General features: G+C 40.1%; 1 protein-coding gene across 5 annotated transcripts in view; it reads right to left on the reverse strand.

The window, feature by feature from the left end:
* The window catches only part of FMN1 (formin 1), a gene marked incomplete at its 5' end in the record, with an annotated part of 415,504 nt that overhangs the window by 272,165 nt on the left and 126,174 nt on the right, over positions 1-17,165 (reverse strand). The window contains one exon of one of the 5 annotated variants that reach the window (XM_082620133.1): positions 11,948-12,012. The exons of the other annotated variants lie outside the window; for them this stretch is intronic. Within the exon in view, the coding sequence (XP_082476259.1) occupies positions 11,948-12,008 (61 nt within the window). Of the gene's footprint in view, positions 1-11,947; positions 12,013-17,165 lie in introns of those variants that run through there. 5 annotated transcript variants of the gene reach the window in all.

A 17,165-nucleotide genomic window follows, 5' to 3' on the forward strand; every position in this document is an offset into this window, starting at 1 on the left:
CTCAGCCTGGGTCCCAGAGAGAGAGCTGTGCAGACCTAAACCCTCGCCAGAGTCGGCAGCCAAGCCCAGTCTATGCACAGCCTTAAAGAGCCCAGTCTAGCTTAGCTGAACCACACTGGACCTTTATACCCATGCAAATAAATGCCTATTATTGAAAACTACTGGATCTTAGCATGGTTTGTCACACAGCATTATTGCAGCAATAGCTGATAAACACATATGTTGCTTCCAGCCAAGTTTACTATTTAGAGGCTCATACCATTTTGGAAGCTTTAAATAACTGGAATGGAGTCTCCCCAACCCATATAGACAGAACAGGGCTTGGGGGAGAAGATAAATGGAGGGGGAAAAACACAACACATTTATACCCTTTAATACTCATAAAATGAGCTCAGAACAATTTGAGTCTCTTTGTCTTTGGGTGATGATGTAAAATATGTACAAAGGTCAGCGAATTCATGGCTATGTTTCTTTGACATTTACCTGGGTTCCCAAGGTAGGTATTCAGGACCCGGCAGCATTTAATGGACAGCTCGCCATGGGGGAAACCAGTCATTAAATCAAATTCTAGACGCCAACGCTTGGATAACCTGCCTTTTCACTTTGCCCTCTTCTCTTCCCCTTATTTTCTGTTCTGTTAAAACGGAGATACTAAGCCATTTTGAACTCCAGGAATACAAGCTCAGTAAACTTTATTTCTCCCTTTCTATCTTTGTAGTTTTATTTTTTAATTATTTTTTTATTCAGTTACACATATATACATTCTTTTTTTGAACTTTTTATTTTATATTGGAGTATAGCCAATTAACAATGTTGGGATAGTTTTGGGTGCACAGCAAAGTATACATGTATCCATTCTCCCCCAAACTCCCTTCCCATCCAGGCTGCCACATAACATTGAGCAGAGTTCCCTGTGTTATACAGTAGGTCCTTGTTGGTTATCCATTTTAAATCTATCTTTGTAGTTTTGAAAGCTACAAAACAAATCTACAGAGGCACACAACCTGTCAGTATAAAATTTAGGCTGCAACTGAAAGTACCCAATGCCTGCCACTAGGTGGCAGTCATTATAGTTCATATTGAAACTTGAAACTTGCTACCAAGTGGCACAGTAATAATGCCTTAAAGATTTGGAGGCGGGGGCGGGGGGGGGCAGGGAGGAGGAGGATGGGCCAAAGCTGTGAAATGAACATTTTTTCTTTGCTATGAAAGATGGACTAGTATGGCTATGGTAGCTATATGAGAAAAATTAGAACAAGTAAGGGGCATTTCCAACCAGGTTTCCAAAAAAGTTGTGACCCAACAGACTTCAGTTGTTATAGGTTCACATTTTTTAGTTCCCTCCTTAACCTGCATAGCAATGACATTCTAAAGTAAAAAGCAAGAAAGTTAAGAGTCACAGGTGAGTACTAGAACAGTATAACATCTTGGAGAAACAAGAAATGGACTAGAGCAGCAAAGTGGTGCTCTGGGCCTGAAGTTCTGGGTCTGCTGAGCCCCATTTCCAGAGGCGGGCAGGATGGCCTGGAGTTAGGTGACTGCAGAGCAGCAGGGCTAACAGGGCCCTCTGTGGAGCAGGAACACAGCGCTAGGCTAGGCTTGCTGCTTAGAAAAAGGGACCAGGTGGGGTTCCTGGATGGTAAAAGGAACCTAGAAGTAGTTGCTGTCAACTGCTGCCTGGGGGCTTAAACGGGAGGCTATAGGCAGGGATTGAGACCAGACTCCAAGCCCTGTCCATCCCTGTCCCCAGTGACTAGAGCTTCAAGTCCCTATCACCACCTTGGGCTGGGAACCCCAAAACACCATTGTTGGACCAACTTCTGGTCCAGGAGTCTTGTAAGGACCAGGTGAGTCACGTGTAAAACAGACAAGTGTAAAGGGGAAGGGAAAACTTCCTTTTAGAAAAGCATCCTATATACCATGAGGCTTCAAACGAAACTTCCAACACATATGAAGAAACCCTAAATATCAAGACAGGCAACAAAATCAACAATTTGAAGGGAAAATTATACAAATTTTAAATGTTAAACATTTAAAATATTTTAGTAATGTTTAAAATCCTTACCAAGATGAAAGGATAACAACCATTATAAACAATAATAGCATAGTAAGAAAAAAAATATAAAAAGAAGTAACAATAGGTAACTACAAATTTAGAAATAACAGAAATGTAAAATATAGTCATTGAAAAGTTTAAGAGCTGGATAAACCCCGGCACAGTCAAGAATTTGTGAATAAAAGATAATACTAAATAATTAGCTAAAAATGCAGCATGAAACAAAAAAAAGGATAATAAGAACTGCAATTAAGAAACTCTGGCCCTGATTAATATATAACAAGGTAGACCATAAAACAGTACAGAAAAGAAAGTATGTAAATAGAGACATGCACATATGGAAACTAAATGTGAGAACTGTGGGTGTACTGAAATTTGTGAGGGAAGGATAGACTATTTCTAAATCCAAATTTAAGAAAAATATTTATCTTTTAAACCATACATAAGAATCAATTCCAGTGGATTGAAAATCTAAATGTGAAAAGCATGACAGAAAACACTTTGGAAGAACAGAGTATCTTTATGACATTGAAATTCAAAAAGATTTCTTAAGCAAGACTTTTTTTAAAAAAAGGAAAACATGTTTTAAATTCAGTTTCACTAAAATTACCAAAACTATGTATGTTAAAAGATGCCCCTAGAAAGTGATAAGCCACTCACATGGAGAAGACATTTGCAAAACATAGGAAGTACAAAAGATTAGCATCCAGGATAAACAAGTACTAGAAAGAAATGAGAAAAGCAACAAATAGAAAAATGGGCAAATGGATAGTACATTCATGGAAGAAGAACTCCAAATGACTTTTTATAAACATATAAACAGACACACAATCTCACCTGTTCTCAGGACAATGCAAATTAAAACTACAATGGGATGCCATTTCACACCTAACAAACTCGAAAATATTAAAAAGTCTGCTAATACTAACTACTGGTGAACAAGAATGAGAATTCCACACTGCTGATGGAAGTATTAACTGTTACAATCACTTGAAAATTCATTTTGACAACATCTACTAAATTGAAAGTTACACAATAAATAAAATAAATAAAACCAGAAATTCTACTCCAAAATTTAACCCAAATGGGGTGTTTACCATGAACACAAATGTTTAAAAGAACACTTGAGGAAGCACCATTTTTAGTAGTGAAAAATAGAAATAAATTTCCATCACAGCAGTACCAATAAACAAATATTGAGTGATATATACACTCAAAGTAATACTATGCAGACATTAAAATGAATGACCTGGAGCTATACATACCAACACAGATTAATCTAGCAAATATAATTTTGAGAGAAAAAGTTGCCAAAAAATACACACAGTTGGATGCCACTTTTAGACTTTTAAAACACATAATTGTATTATACATTATTTAGGGATTTTATTCCTAAGTATAAAGAAGTACATGGGATTAATAAACAGTTTTACATAAGGGGAAGGTAGAAGGCACACAGGAGGCTGCAAATGTATTTCTAATGTTTTATTTCTTAACAGAGGTGGTGGGTATGATCATGATCTTGAATGTAACTAACATCTTAGCCTTGAAATACATAAAGCAAAAACTGACAAAATAAGTTAAATGGTAGGAGATAAGTAATACCCCTCTATTAGAAATTGTAGATAAGCAAATAAAAACATAGTGACTGACACAAGTAACAACCTTGACTATCTATGTCCCAGAACCCAACAAAAACAACACATCCCCTTTTCAGACACATGATATATCTGCAAAAACTGATGATTCATAGAGAAAATCTCTCAAAAAATTTCAAAGTACTATTATTATACAGACCATGTTCACTTTCTATAATACAATTTAATTAAAATCAATAAGAGGATAGACTAAAAAGTAAACCTAAAATTAGCAAATCTAATTAACCAACTCGTGAAAATAAACCAGGTAACTAAGCAGGGTTTAGTCTAAGAATGCAAGAATTATATATCATCTGAAAATTTATCTGTGATATCTAACACACTAATACACTAAAGGAGAAAAACCATCATATCTCAAAATCTCAAAATCTCAAAATGATACAGAATGACACAGAAAAGTATCATGATAAAGCTCAACAGTCATCCTTGATTTTAAAAAGAGAAAGAAAAAAACTCTGAGCTAATTTAGAATAGAAGGAAATCAAATTCAGGACATCAAGAATTTTCCAGCACACTTCATATGTAATAGTGAAACTTCAGGAAGCAAGATTAAGAATATCCATGGCCACTCACATTTTCCTGCATGTACTACAGGTCTGGGGCTATGCAGTTAGAAGAGAATGAGACATAAATACTGGAAAGGAACAGACAATACTAGTATTATTTTTAATGATATGACTGTCAAAGTTTATATGGTAATACCATTTGTACCGGGTTTAGAAAACCCATACTATACACTGTCTAGGAATACACAGATGACACCATTCACAAGTGACTTTCCTGTAGTTGTGCATGGTGGTCAGCCCCACAAAAACCTTGGGAGAGTGGCTGGGGAGATGGGCAGAGAAATTGGATTAAGGGGGGTTACAAAAGCGGTCTCAACCCTGGCTTCACAAGTCTGAAGAAAATATGGCAAAATGTTTAAGTATAGATGATTAATATACAAGAGCTCATTCTACTTCCCTATTTTTCTATTCATTCAAAATTATGCAGGATTCTCTTCTACAAAAGATAACGGATATGTTCAAAAATCTCATATATATATATATGTACTTTTTTCTACATAAAACTTGGTTTAAAGTCAGTGAGAAAAATTGCCTACCTCAAACAGAATGCATATCCAAAGTCCTAGTAAAAATACATTCCTCATGGGGCATGTACAAGCATTAGATGATTTGACTGAAAACTTTGGGAGAAGTTCTCCAGGCTTTAGTTTGTTCGCCAATAGGTTCTCCACTCTGTAACTGACAGAGCCCTTTAAGGCCAACAAAAGGAAACTCAGGAGAAGGGGAGGTGAAGGTCAGTCTCTGGAGAGGCAGGTGAAAGCCAGCCAGCTTTAACTTGACTGAAAGTGGAATTTTCTAATAAACCAGGCCAGACAAGTACCCAAGAGGGCAGGGCACCTGCCCAGGTTTCTAAGGGCAACAGGACACTTGTGTCTCCCACATGGTGGAAAAGTACTCCAAAATACAACATACCACACCTGCCACTGGGCTTAAGTGCCTTAAGTATAAGGTCTTGATTTGCATTGCTTCTACCAGTCAGAATTTAAGAACTGCTTTTTCATGTCTGTATCTATTTTCAAGTCTCTCTCAATTCTAACACCAAAGATGAGAAAACCTATTAGACATATAGGAAAAACAACAAAATAAGAGTTTGGGATGGAAACTGAGTGGCAGCTTCTCTGCAGGAATATGGTAAGAAGCAAGGTCACAGTGAGACCCAGCCCAGAAAAACTGGACAGCGCGACAGCCCTAGAGTCTAGCCCATACCTCCACAGGGTTGCCAGATTTAGAAAATAAAAATGCAAGATGCTCAGTTAAAAGTGAACTTCAGATAAACAGATCATTTTTTAGTGTCAGTGTGTCTCATGAAATATTTGGTACTTATACTAAATACTTATTGTTTATCTGAAGGTCACATTTAACTGGACATCCTATATTTTATCTGGCAACCCTAGTCAGGATCTTTCGGCCCTCTTAAGGGGAACTGTACACAACAGGCCAGGAATTTCTAAAAATTGGAGACTACGTGTACACACAGGTAGAAAGAGAGTCACACTAGCATCTTTTAGCTAGCCAGAAACACTGGTTCTAGACATTTCAGTCTGGCTTGCCTTCTTTAAAATCTCCTGAATTTTGTTGTTTTAGTTTTACAATGGAAGTGTGAGTTTTGTTTTCTTCCCAAGTAATCTGATCTTTTCAAATGATTTTTCACTGAAAGTTACAAGAAAGTCAATTACCTGCTTTTCAAAGTGAACACAATGAACAGTGACACCAAATGAAGTGGACACAACACACACAACGCTAATGCACACATTACCTACCTTCCCTTCTTGTAGAGAGTGAGGAATACCATTGGTAAGAGCATATGAAGACAAGCACACACTGATTCACAGGCAAAACACAGCTGCCCCTCAAACACACACTTCTGAAAAAGCAGTCACACCCAGCTGACTACCTCTGATCTTGCTACAGTGTTACTACAGTCAAAAATCAGCCAAGATAAAGCAGAGACACAACCAGCTCGCTTGTGAAAGCCAAACTTCTGCATCAGCCAACCAACTTAACCCTTCCCGATAAAGTCTCTATTCGATGGTTCTCAGCCTCGTCTACATGTTACAAGCACCTGCGGAGGCTTCAAAACTACTGAAGCATAGATCTCAGCCCAGAGGTAGATTTAATTGGTATAAGATGCACGTTAGGCACTGGAATTTTTAACAGCTTTCCAGTTGATTCTGATAGACAGCCAAGGCTGAGAACCACGGCTACTGTTAGCATGATCCTCAAACAATGATGTCTGGTGAGGCTAGAAGGTGATGCCTATATCTAGACTGTAAAAAGCATGCCCCTCCATCTGCTGCTAACTCCAAGTTCTCCTCCATCCAAGCTGATGCACCGAGAGCCAATGCACAAGACTTGGGTTCTTCCTTGCCCTCCTGTAGTTCCCCTGAAATTTTAGCATCCAGAAATAATGTTCAAAGGGCAAGATTATATAGAAGAGACTGCAGATGGAAATAAAAATGGCAAGGTCTTCTGGTCAATCCCATTTTACTGGTAAACCCCAAAGTAACCTGCCAGATTATCATTCTAGAAATGCACCATCTGGGCAGCATGCAAAGGATATCAGCTCAATTCACAGAAATGTGCAGTTTTTTAATTGAAGTATAGTTGATTTATAATACTGTGTCAGTTTCAGGTGTACAGCAAAGTCATTCAGTTATATACACATATACACACATATTTTTTCAGATTATATATATACACACACATATATCTTCAGATTATTTTCCATTATAGGCTATTACAAGATATTGAATATAGTTCCCTGTGCTATACAGTAAATCCTTGTTGCTTATCTATTTTATGTATAGTAGTTTGTATCTTTACTCCCATACTCCTAATTTATCCCTTCTCCTTTCCCCCTTTGGCAACCATAAGTTTGTTTTCTATGTCTGAGTCTGTTTCTGTTTTGTATGTACATTCATTTGTATTATTTTTAGATTCCACATATAAGTGATATCATATAACATTAGTCTTTCTCTGTCTGACTTATTTCACTTAGTATGATATTCTCTAGATCCATCCATGTTGCTGCAAATGGTATCATTTCATTCCTTTTTATGGCTGAGTAATATTCCATTATATATATACACCACATCTTCTTAAACCAATTATCTGTTTATGGACACTTGGGTCGTTTCCATGTCTTGGCTACTGTATTGTAAATAGTGCTGCTATGAACACTGGGGTACATGTATCTTTTCAAATTAGAGTTTTCATCTTCTTTGGATATATGCCCAGGATTGGGATTGCTGGATCATGTGGTAGCTTTATTTTTAGTTTTTTGTTTTTTGTTGTTGCTTTTTTTAACATCTTTATTAGAGTATAATTGCTTTATAATGGTGTATCAGTTTCTGCTTTATAACAAAGTGAATCAATTATACACATACATATGTCCCCACATCTCTTCCCTCTTGCATCTCCCTCCCTCCGACCCTCCCTATCCCACCCCTCTAGGTGGTCACAAAGCACCAAGGTGATCTCCCTGGGCTATGAGGCTGCTTCCCACTAGCTATCTATTTTACCTTTGGTAATGTATATATGTCCATGCCACTCTCTCACTTTGTCCCAGCTTACCCTTCCCCCTCCCCATATCCTCAAGTCCATTCTCTAGTAGGTCTGCATCTTTATTCCCGTCTTGCCCCTGGGTTCTTCTGACCATCTTCTTTTTTTCAGATTCCATATATATGTATTAGCATACGGTATTTGTTTTTCTCTTTCTGACTTACTTCACTCTGTATGACAGACTCTAGGTCCATCCACCTCACTACAAATAACTCAATTTCGTTTCTTTTTATGGCTGAGTAATATTCCATTGTATATATGTGCCACATCTTCTTTATCCATTCATCTGTTGATGGACACTTAGGTTGCTTCCATGTCCTGGCTATTGTAAATAGAGCTGCAATGAAGATTTTGGTACATGACTCTTTTTGAATTATGGTTTTCTCAGGGTATATGCCCAGTAGTGGGATTGCTGGGTGGTATGGTAGTTCTGTTTTTTGTTTTCTAAGGAACCTCCATACTGTTCTCCATAGTGGCTGTATCAATTTACATTCCCACCAACAGTGCAAGAGGGTTCCCTTTTCTCCACACCCTCTCCAGCATTTATTGTTTGTAGACGTTTTGACGATGGCCATTCTGACCCGTGTGAGATGATACTTCATTGCAGTTTTGATTTGCATTTCTCTAATAATTAGCAATATTCAGCATCTTTTCATGTGCCTGTTGGCCATCTGTATGTCTTCTTTGGAGAAATGTCTATTTAGGTTTTCTGCCCATTTCTTGATTGGGTTGTTAGTTTTTTTTTGATATTGAGTTGTATGAGCTGTTTGCATATTTTGGATATTAACCCCTTGTCATTTACATTATTTGCAAATATTTAGAAATGGGCAGTTTAGTCTGGCAGCAAAGCTTCAGGTGCTACTGGCTGATACACCCAATCCACTCTTCAGAGTGAAACCTGGTCAGGAAACATACATCCTTCATCCCCAGAAGCCCCAGTCAGAGGTTCAAGGCAAAGTCTTGATTAACCCTATTACAGAAATGAGATACTCCTTAAGTTTCTCTTCCTTCCTACTGATAAAATGATAGACCAGGGCTTCCCTGGTGGCGCAGTGGTTGAGAATCTGCCTGCCAATGCAAGGAACATGGGTTCGAGCCCTGGTCTGTGAAGATCCCACATGCCGCGGAGCAACTAGGCCCGTGAGCCACAACTACTGAGCCTGCGCGTCTGGAGCCTGTGCTCCACAACAAGAGAGGCCGCAATAGTGAGAGGCCCGCGCACCGCGATGAAGAGTGGCCCCCGCTCGCCGCAACCAGAGAAAGCCCTCGCACAGAAACGAAGGCCCAACACACCCAAAAATAAATTAAGTAATTAATTTAAAAAAAGAAATGATAGACCAAACCACAGGAAGTCATTTTCACTAGTTCAAAACTAAAATAGGAAAAGGATAAATTTGCCATCACAAAAGGTAACATGCCTTCCAGGTTTCTATGACAAATGAGAATTTTCTTGTTTTACTGAGGAAATGACATTATCAGAAATAGTCTCTTCCTGCAAATTAAAGCTGGTTCAGAAAACCATACAAAACTTAAATCATAAAATCATGGAATTTTAAAAATTTTTATACAATTTTAAAGGTTACTTTCCATTTACCGTTATTACAAATTATTGGCTACACTCCCCGTGTTGTACAATACATCCTTGCGCCTGTCTCACACACAAGAGTTTGTACCTCCCCCATCCCTACATTGCCCCTCTCCCTTCACTGGTAACCACTAGTTTGTCCTCTATACCTGTGAGTAAAATTACAGAAACTTTTTTTTTTTTTTCAGTACACGGGCCTCTCACTGTTGTGGCCTCTCCCGTTGCGGAGCACAGGCTCCAGACGCGCAGGCTCAGCGGCCATGGCTCACGGGCCCAGCTGCTCCGCGGCATGTGGGATCTTCCCGGACCGGGGCACGAACTCGTGTCCCCTGCATCGGCAGGCGGACTCTCAACCACTGCGCCACCAGGGAAGCCCAAATTACAGAATCTTAAAGACAAAATTTCAGAAGGCACTTAGACCAGAGCCCCTCCCTCAAAGTACATAGGAAGAAACTAATATCCAAATAAAATGACTCATTTGCTTTAGAAGCTCAGATCCATACACAGGTGAAAACACATTTTATAACTATAAGAGGAAAAAAAAAAAAAACACATGGCTATTCAGCAGAGCTCAGATTTCCTAATTCTAACAAGTACTTTCTACCATACTCCAAAGCCTCTTCATGACTTTTAAATGAGGTCAGATGTTCAGAGTGAAGGGAGAGGGCAAGAAATGGAAGTTCTGAAGGGGGTAGAACGTACTGGGAAAAGCAGCTGCTATGAACACAGGAGTGCAGTCTAGAAACACGTATGAAGAGCCGTGGACAGGGTGGGGGGCCCACTCACATCAGAACCATGAGTCACAGGGGCAGAAATACAGAGCTGTACCTTTCTCTCCAACAGCTTCTGCAGTCCAGATCGAGGGAGGGAGGTGCAAATGTCTGAATCCCTCCAGGGCTGGAGTTTTATCAGCCGGCTGCTACAGAAGGTGATGAGGTCAAGAAATCAAGGACATTACCAAGAATGTGACTGAAGAAAGAATTTCAATGCCCTAAGAAGGAAGGGAAGACAGGAAAGGCTGACAGACATCAAGGAAGATGTTTGGCGTCAAGTCCCCAAGGAAGAGAAGGAATCTGTGTTTTGAGAGAACTGAGGGGAAAAGCTGGAGTGAAAGATGATGGACAGAAACTGGATGTTATAATTTATCTCTTCAAGATAAAAGCTCTCTTGAGTAAACATAAGATCTAGGATGTAGACACCATGTATCACCTGACTGAAATGAAAAAGACTACCGCTGGGAGGGAAGAGAGGCCAGGATTTGGAAGGGGTTATCTATGTGGCCATTAAAGGAAAGTAGAGGGAGTGACCTGGAAGGTCAGGGGATGAGGGTATGCAGCAAAAACAGGTAAACTTGAAAGTCACATAATACATCCTGAAGCTCCCCCAAAGCCGAAGATCATGTGACTCTTTATGGGTTGATATTCGAGCTTACTTGGATTTTTGTTTTGCTTTTAAGAGCTCTCACAGTACAGGGATAAGGAGCTTGCAATGAATATATCCGTATGGGTTTAGTGGCGTCATTAGGATCTGGTTGTGACTATAAAGCCAAGTAAATGTTAACACTTACACGTAGCATTTTCTATTACCAAGCCACATTTAATGCTCTCCTAATAACATACAGTATTTCCTCAAACATAAGACATCATTGATTTTAAGATGAATCAGTATTTACGTACCACTAGGAAAGAAAAAAATGCTGCCGATTTTTTTTTTTTTTTTTTTTTTGCGGTACGCTGGCCTCTCACTGTTGTGGCCTCTCCCGTTGCGGAGCACAGGCTCTGGACGCGCAGGCTCAGTGGCCAGGGCTCTTGGGCCCAGCCGCTCCGCGGCATGTGGGATCCTCCTCCCAGTCCAGGGCATGAACCCGTGTCCCCTGCATCGGCAGGCGGACTCTCAACCACTGCACCACTAGGGAAGCCCTGCTGCCAATTTTGATTGTAAAATGTCAATTGTAAAATTGCAATTTTAGATGTGGATACTGTGTATCATACATTAGGTGAAATATATTTTGAACTCATTGAATTCTTATAAAAGTTTTATGTATTTTATGTGGGATGTATTGTTATTATTGCCCCCATATTAGAGATAAACTGAGACCCAGAGAGATGATGTCCTTGCTCATGTTCACATGGTTAAATAAGGGGGCTCTGAACCCAGGAAGCCTGGCTACAGGATCTCCTCTGAATACTAGCCCAGTTCCATCAGTATTCATTGACGAGGCCAAACAAAAAATCATGGTAACACCACCCCAAGCTTTCCACTCTCACTACCAGAAGGAGCCAGCATTCTGGAGGGTCTGCAGCTGATGCAGCCTGAGGACTTGGACTTCCTCCCAGGACTCACATCCCACAGAACAGATGTGACTCAGGCCCAGTCCTCTGCAGAGGATCTACCCCAATTAGCGGTTTCCTGAAATTCATCCCTCATGGTACCAGCGAGTCAGCACCAACTCATCCCCACACGTCCACAGGTTTTTTCCACTTGGCCGTTACCATATCCATTCATCTTTAGTAATACTTACTCTTCCTCTTCCAACTGTCATCATGTGCCTCATTTCGTGAGGGTGACTCCTGGAGCCCCATTCACAGCTGCTCCTAATAGAGAAGCCACAGCTGAATAAGTACCCAGATGCATCCAGCCCTCGGATTACACAGCCTCCGGCTGCTCTGCCCCTTTGGCTCTCTCAGCCAGCAAGCTGGGAGCCAGGCTCGTGGATTCACGCACTCCCTTCATAGCTCACTGCCTTAGTTACTATGGTAACAGATGTCAAAGAAATACAAAGTCAGAGTCACTGTTTCCATGTCCTATAAACATAGGAACAAGCCGTTCAACCTTGCTGGTAATCAAAGAAATATTAATAGTGTGTAAGATACCGTTTCTGTTCCTCTATTTGGAAACCATTTTTAAATCATGAAACCCAATGTTTAAAAAGCAATCAATAGAATCATGAAGTGTTAACATCGTCATCAACAGAAATGGACTGCTGCTAGAACCAGCTCGTATGAACCTTTACTGACTGTCTTCTATGAATTGGGCATTGTGCTAAGAGGTTTGCCTTATGTACTCTAATCCTTAGAGGGAGGCACGATAGTATTCCATCTTGTAGGACACCGGGAGTCACTGGTTAAGAAAATAAAATGGGGCTTCCCTGGTGGCGCAGTGGTTGAGAGTCCGCCTGCCGATGCAGGGGACACGGGTTCGTGCCCCGGTCCGGGAAGATCCCACACGCCGTGGAGTGGCTGGGCCCGTGAGCCATGGCCGCTGAGCCTGCGCATCCGGAGCCTGTGCTCCGCAACGGGAGAGGCCACAGCAGTGAGAGGCCCGCGTACCACAAAAAAAAGAAAAGAAAATGCGTACTATCTTTGAGAAGGTCAGTTTGGCTGTAGGTATCCTCTCGTAACTGAGACAGCAGACTCCAGACCCAGGAGGCCTGGTTTGCGTCCTAGCTCTGCCACTCACAAGCAGTGGGATCTGGCTTGAGTTATTTCACACCTTCTGTGCCTGTTTTCTCACCCTTAAGTAAGGGTAACGATGATTCCTACCTCACAAGGCTGTTGTAAAGATGAGTTAATATTTGTACAGTACTTAGAGCAGTGCCTGGCACATAGGTGTATGAGACATATTTTTAGCTGTTAGTGCTATTCTTATTTCATCTTCACTCTTAACTGATAACTTTGCTTCCTACTTCACTGAAAAACTGAAGCAGCCAGAAGAACCTCTGCATCCTCCCACCTACCAGCATTGATACCCATATTCTCTGCCCTTGGGTCTGTTACTAGAGATGACTTTTCATGCCCTTGGATCTGTTCACTAGAGATGACTGTTCATGCTCTTGGATCTGTTACAACAGATGACTTTTCATGTATTATCAAAGCCAACCCCTCTGCTAGTACATAAGATCTCTATCCTAATCATTCTCTTAAAGAGATCATTCCAGGAAGTCTGCCTTCTTCCTACCTCAAATTTCCCCTTTCTGTTGGAACCTTCTCTCTGGCATACAAAAGAGCTATTATGTCTCCCCTCTTAATCAGAACAAAATGAAACCTTTCTTTTGATCCCACATGCCCCACCAGCTACTACTCCCACTTTAGTTCCTTTTGCAAAACTTCTCAAAAAAGTGGTCTCCATACTGTGTCCAACTGCCATTCTCTTAAAGCCACTCCGAATTAGACTTTTGTCCCTAACCCCTTCCACCAGTGCCCTCTATGCTTCTAAATTCAGTGGTCAATTCTCAGTCCTTACTTTTCCTGCTCTACCATTTGACACACTCCCTCCCCCCCACCCCCACTCCTTGATACACTTTTTCTACTGAGCATCCAGAACTCCACCATCTCTTGCTTTTCCTGCTGCCGCACTGCACACTCTTTCTCAGTTTACTTTGCTGATTCCTCCTCTTCACCTCAATCTCCTCCTGCTGGAGCTCCCCAGGGTCACTCACTCCTGGTTCCCCTTTTCTATCTACACTCAGCATCTCACCAGTCTGAGTTTTAAATATCAACTTTTGTATGCACAAATGACTCCCTGATATGTATCTGCAGCTCAGAAGCCCTCCTCCCCAACTCCACGCTCATATAGCATCCAAATGCCTGCAAACACTTCCTTGTATATGTCAGATCGACACCTCAAGTTTCACACATCAGGAATAATGCCTGGTCTTCCCCCTACCAGCCACAGTCCTCTCCTCCAGTCGATGGCCATTCCATCCTTCCATGGCTCAAATCAAAAACTCTGCTGTCTTCCCTGACTGTTCTCCCGCACATCCAACCTATCAGGAAATCCCGATGGTTCTGCCTCCAAAACAAATCCAGAATCTGATTATTTTTTACTGCCTCCTTTGCTATACCCATAGTCCATGCCACCATCCCCTGAGCAAGCACAATTTCTTGCCTGGATCACCATAATGATCTAATAACTGTGATGTGGGTCTGCCTGGCCCCAGACTCCCCTTCCCCGTGCCCCAGTCCCTAATTCAACACAGCAGCCAGAGTGGGGTTTTCCAGACAAAAAGAAAATCAAGCTTCTGCTCAAAATTCTCTCACAGCTCCTGCCATTTCACTCTCAGCACAAATGCCAACATCAAACAAGATTCCACACAGGCCTGCAACACTGCCTGTCAGGGGTTCCTTCATCTGTTTTGTGCCATGGACCCCTTTGGCAGTTGGCAGTGTCTATGGATCCCTTCTCCAAATAATATTTTTAGATGTATAAAATGAAATACAATGGACTACAGAGGAAACCAACTCAGTTTTAATTTTAATTGTGATATAGTGACACATGTACTCCCTTTATTAATACATTAAATAAGGGGATCTAGTGAGGTCTAATCACTAATATAATTTTGATGTGATGTGGTGATGAACACAACCATATTTTAAGATATCTGCAACACCTATCATGTGATATGATAATATCTATGAGTTCTATTGCTGACAAGGTCATTGGTTCTACTAAGTTATTCTAGGTTTTTGGTCTGCTGAAAAATGTTAAATTTCAGTTAGATGTTATTGTTAAAAATAAAAGTGAAAATTTTGCCCACCCAAATTAATAGACCCCTGAATTCTATCCCTGGACTCCTTAGAGGTCCTTAGACCCCAGGTTAAGAAGAGATGACTCTACATTTCTTCTCAAATCTCCTTTTCTGGCTAATTGCTTAACAGCTGCAGTTACCCAGACTACACAACACCCATTCTGTACTCAGAGCCTTTGGACTGGAGCTTCCCTTCCCCTGCATTCCCTTAACTCTTTCTCTTTTCTTATTTCTTTGCTCAAATGTCACAGTCTTAAGGAGTCCTACCCTGACCACACTATTTAAAACTGTAACCAGCCCTTCCACTACAATCCCAATGCCTCTCATCTGGCTCTTCTTTTCCATAGCATTTATCGCCATCTAATCTACAATTTATTTACTTTATTTCTTTATTATCTCTATTTACCACTATCGTCCTCCCCCACTCCCTTAGAAGGCAAGCTCCTATAAAGCTGGAATTGTTTTCTTCTTGATTCACTGATGTATTCAAATGCCTTGAACAAGTCCTGGCATATAGGAGGTGTTCAGGCAATACTACTTAAATAAATGATGCATTTCAAATAAAATTACTGTTGAATGTATATTATGTGAATTATTTCCTCTATACACAATTCCATGTAAGAACACATTATAGCATTTTATCCTTTCATCATCCCTCCATATCCGATATTTTTTTCCATTCATTCCAAAGTAGGTCCTCATTTCACCTCTTAGAAATGTCCCTATATTTACTGAAAAAGGATGGGGCATGGTGTGAGCTGGTGTAAGGTGACATGCCTATCAGTTTAATGGTGCAAAACCAAGGTTCAAATATTGGCTTCTCTCTTTACTAGCTTTGCAAAGCCAAGAAAAGTATATAATTTTTTCTAAGCTGCAGTACCCTCTTTAGTAAACTATGAATAATTATCTACCTCATAATATTACACTAAGGATTACAGTTATTTAATCCATGTATAACATTTAGTTCATTTCCATAGGACCTGACAGATGTAAAACACAGATTCGTTATTAGTTATTATCACTGAGAAAGGGAAATACCCTCTTGGAGTACAAGCAGCAGAGTATCCATTTATGCCATTTATGAGTGTCTGGCATCCCCTCCTCTCAGAAAGGATAATTTAGAAGAGATTTCTAAATTGTAAAAGCAATATAACCATGTTTATATTTAAGAATTGGAATTCAGAAAACATGAAAAATCCACCCAAGACGCCACTGTTAGTATTTTGCTGTACTTCTTTCTGTTCTCTGTCCTACACATCTTATCAGGGTTGTAACCATTCACACCTAGTTTTTGGGTTTTTTTTTAACATCTTTATTGGAGTATAATTGCTTTGCAAAGGTGTGTTAGTTTCTGCTTTATAACAAAGGGAATCAGCTATACATATAAAAAATATGGAACACGTCACGCATTTGCACATCATCCTTGCGCAGGGGCCATGCTAATCTTCTCTGTATCGTTCCAATTTTAGTATATGTGCTGCCAAAGCAAGCACCACATCTAGTTTTTAAAATGACTTTGAACTCTGTAGTAACTGACTTATTTCTGATCCTTATTAAGAATCCTGAATAGCCAAAACAAACTTGAGAAAGAAGAATGGAGCTGGAGGAATCACTGTCCCTGACTTCAGACTATATTACAAAGCTATGATAATCAAAACTGTATGGCACTGGCACCAAAAACAGACACATAGCTCAATGTAACAGGATAGAGAGCCCAGGTATAAACCCACACACTTACAGTCAATGAATCTAAAACAAAGGAGGCAAGAACATACAATGGAGAAAAGACAGTCTCTTCAATAAGTGGTGCTGGGAAAACAGGACAGCTACATGTAAAAGAATGAAATTATAACATTCTCTAACACCATATACAAAAATAAACTCAAAATGGATTAAAGACCTAAATGAAAGACCAGATACTATAAAACTCCGACAGGAAAACATAGGCAGAACACTCCTTGTTATAAATTGCAGCAATATATTTTTGGAACTGCCGCCTAGAGTAATGGAAATAAAAACAAAAATAAACAAATGGGACCTAATTAAACTTAAAAGCTTTTGCACAGCAAAGGAAACCATTAACAAAATGAAAAGACAAAATGTGGAATGGGAGAAAATATTTGCAAACAATGTGACTGACAAGGAATTAATTTCCAAAATATACAAACACCTCATACAGCTCCATATCAAATAACAAGCAATCCAATCAAAC

This window comes from Mesoplodon mirus (genome assembly GCF_964341445.2).
Source record: "Mesoplodon mirus genome assembly, chromosome: 4".
In the NCBI taxonomy this organism is placed as follows: domain Eukaryota; kingdom Metazoa; phylum Chordata; class Mammalia; order Artiodactyla; family Ziphiidae; genus Mesoplodon; species Mesoplodon mirus.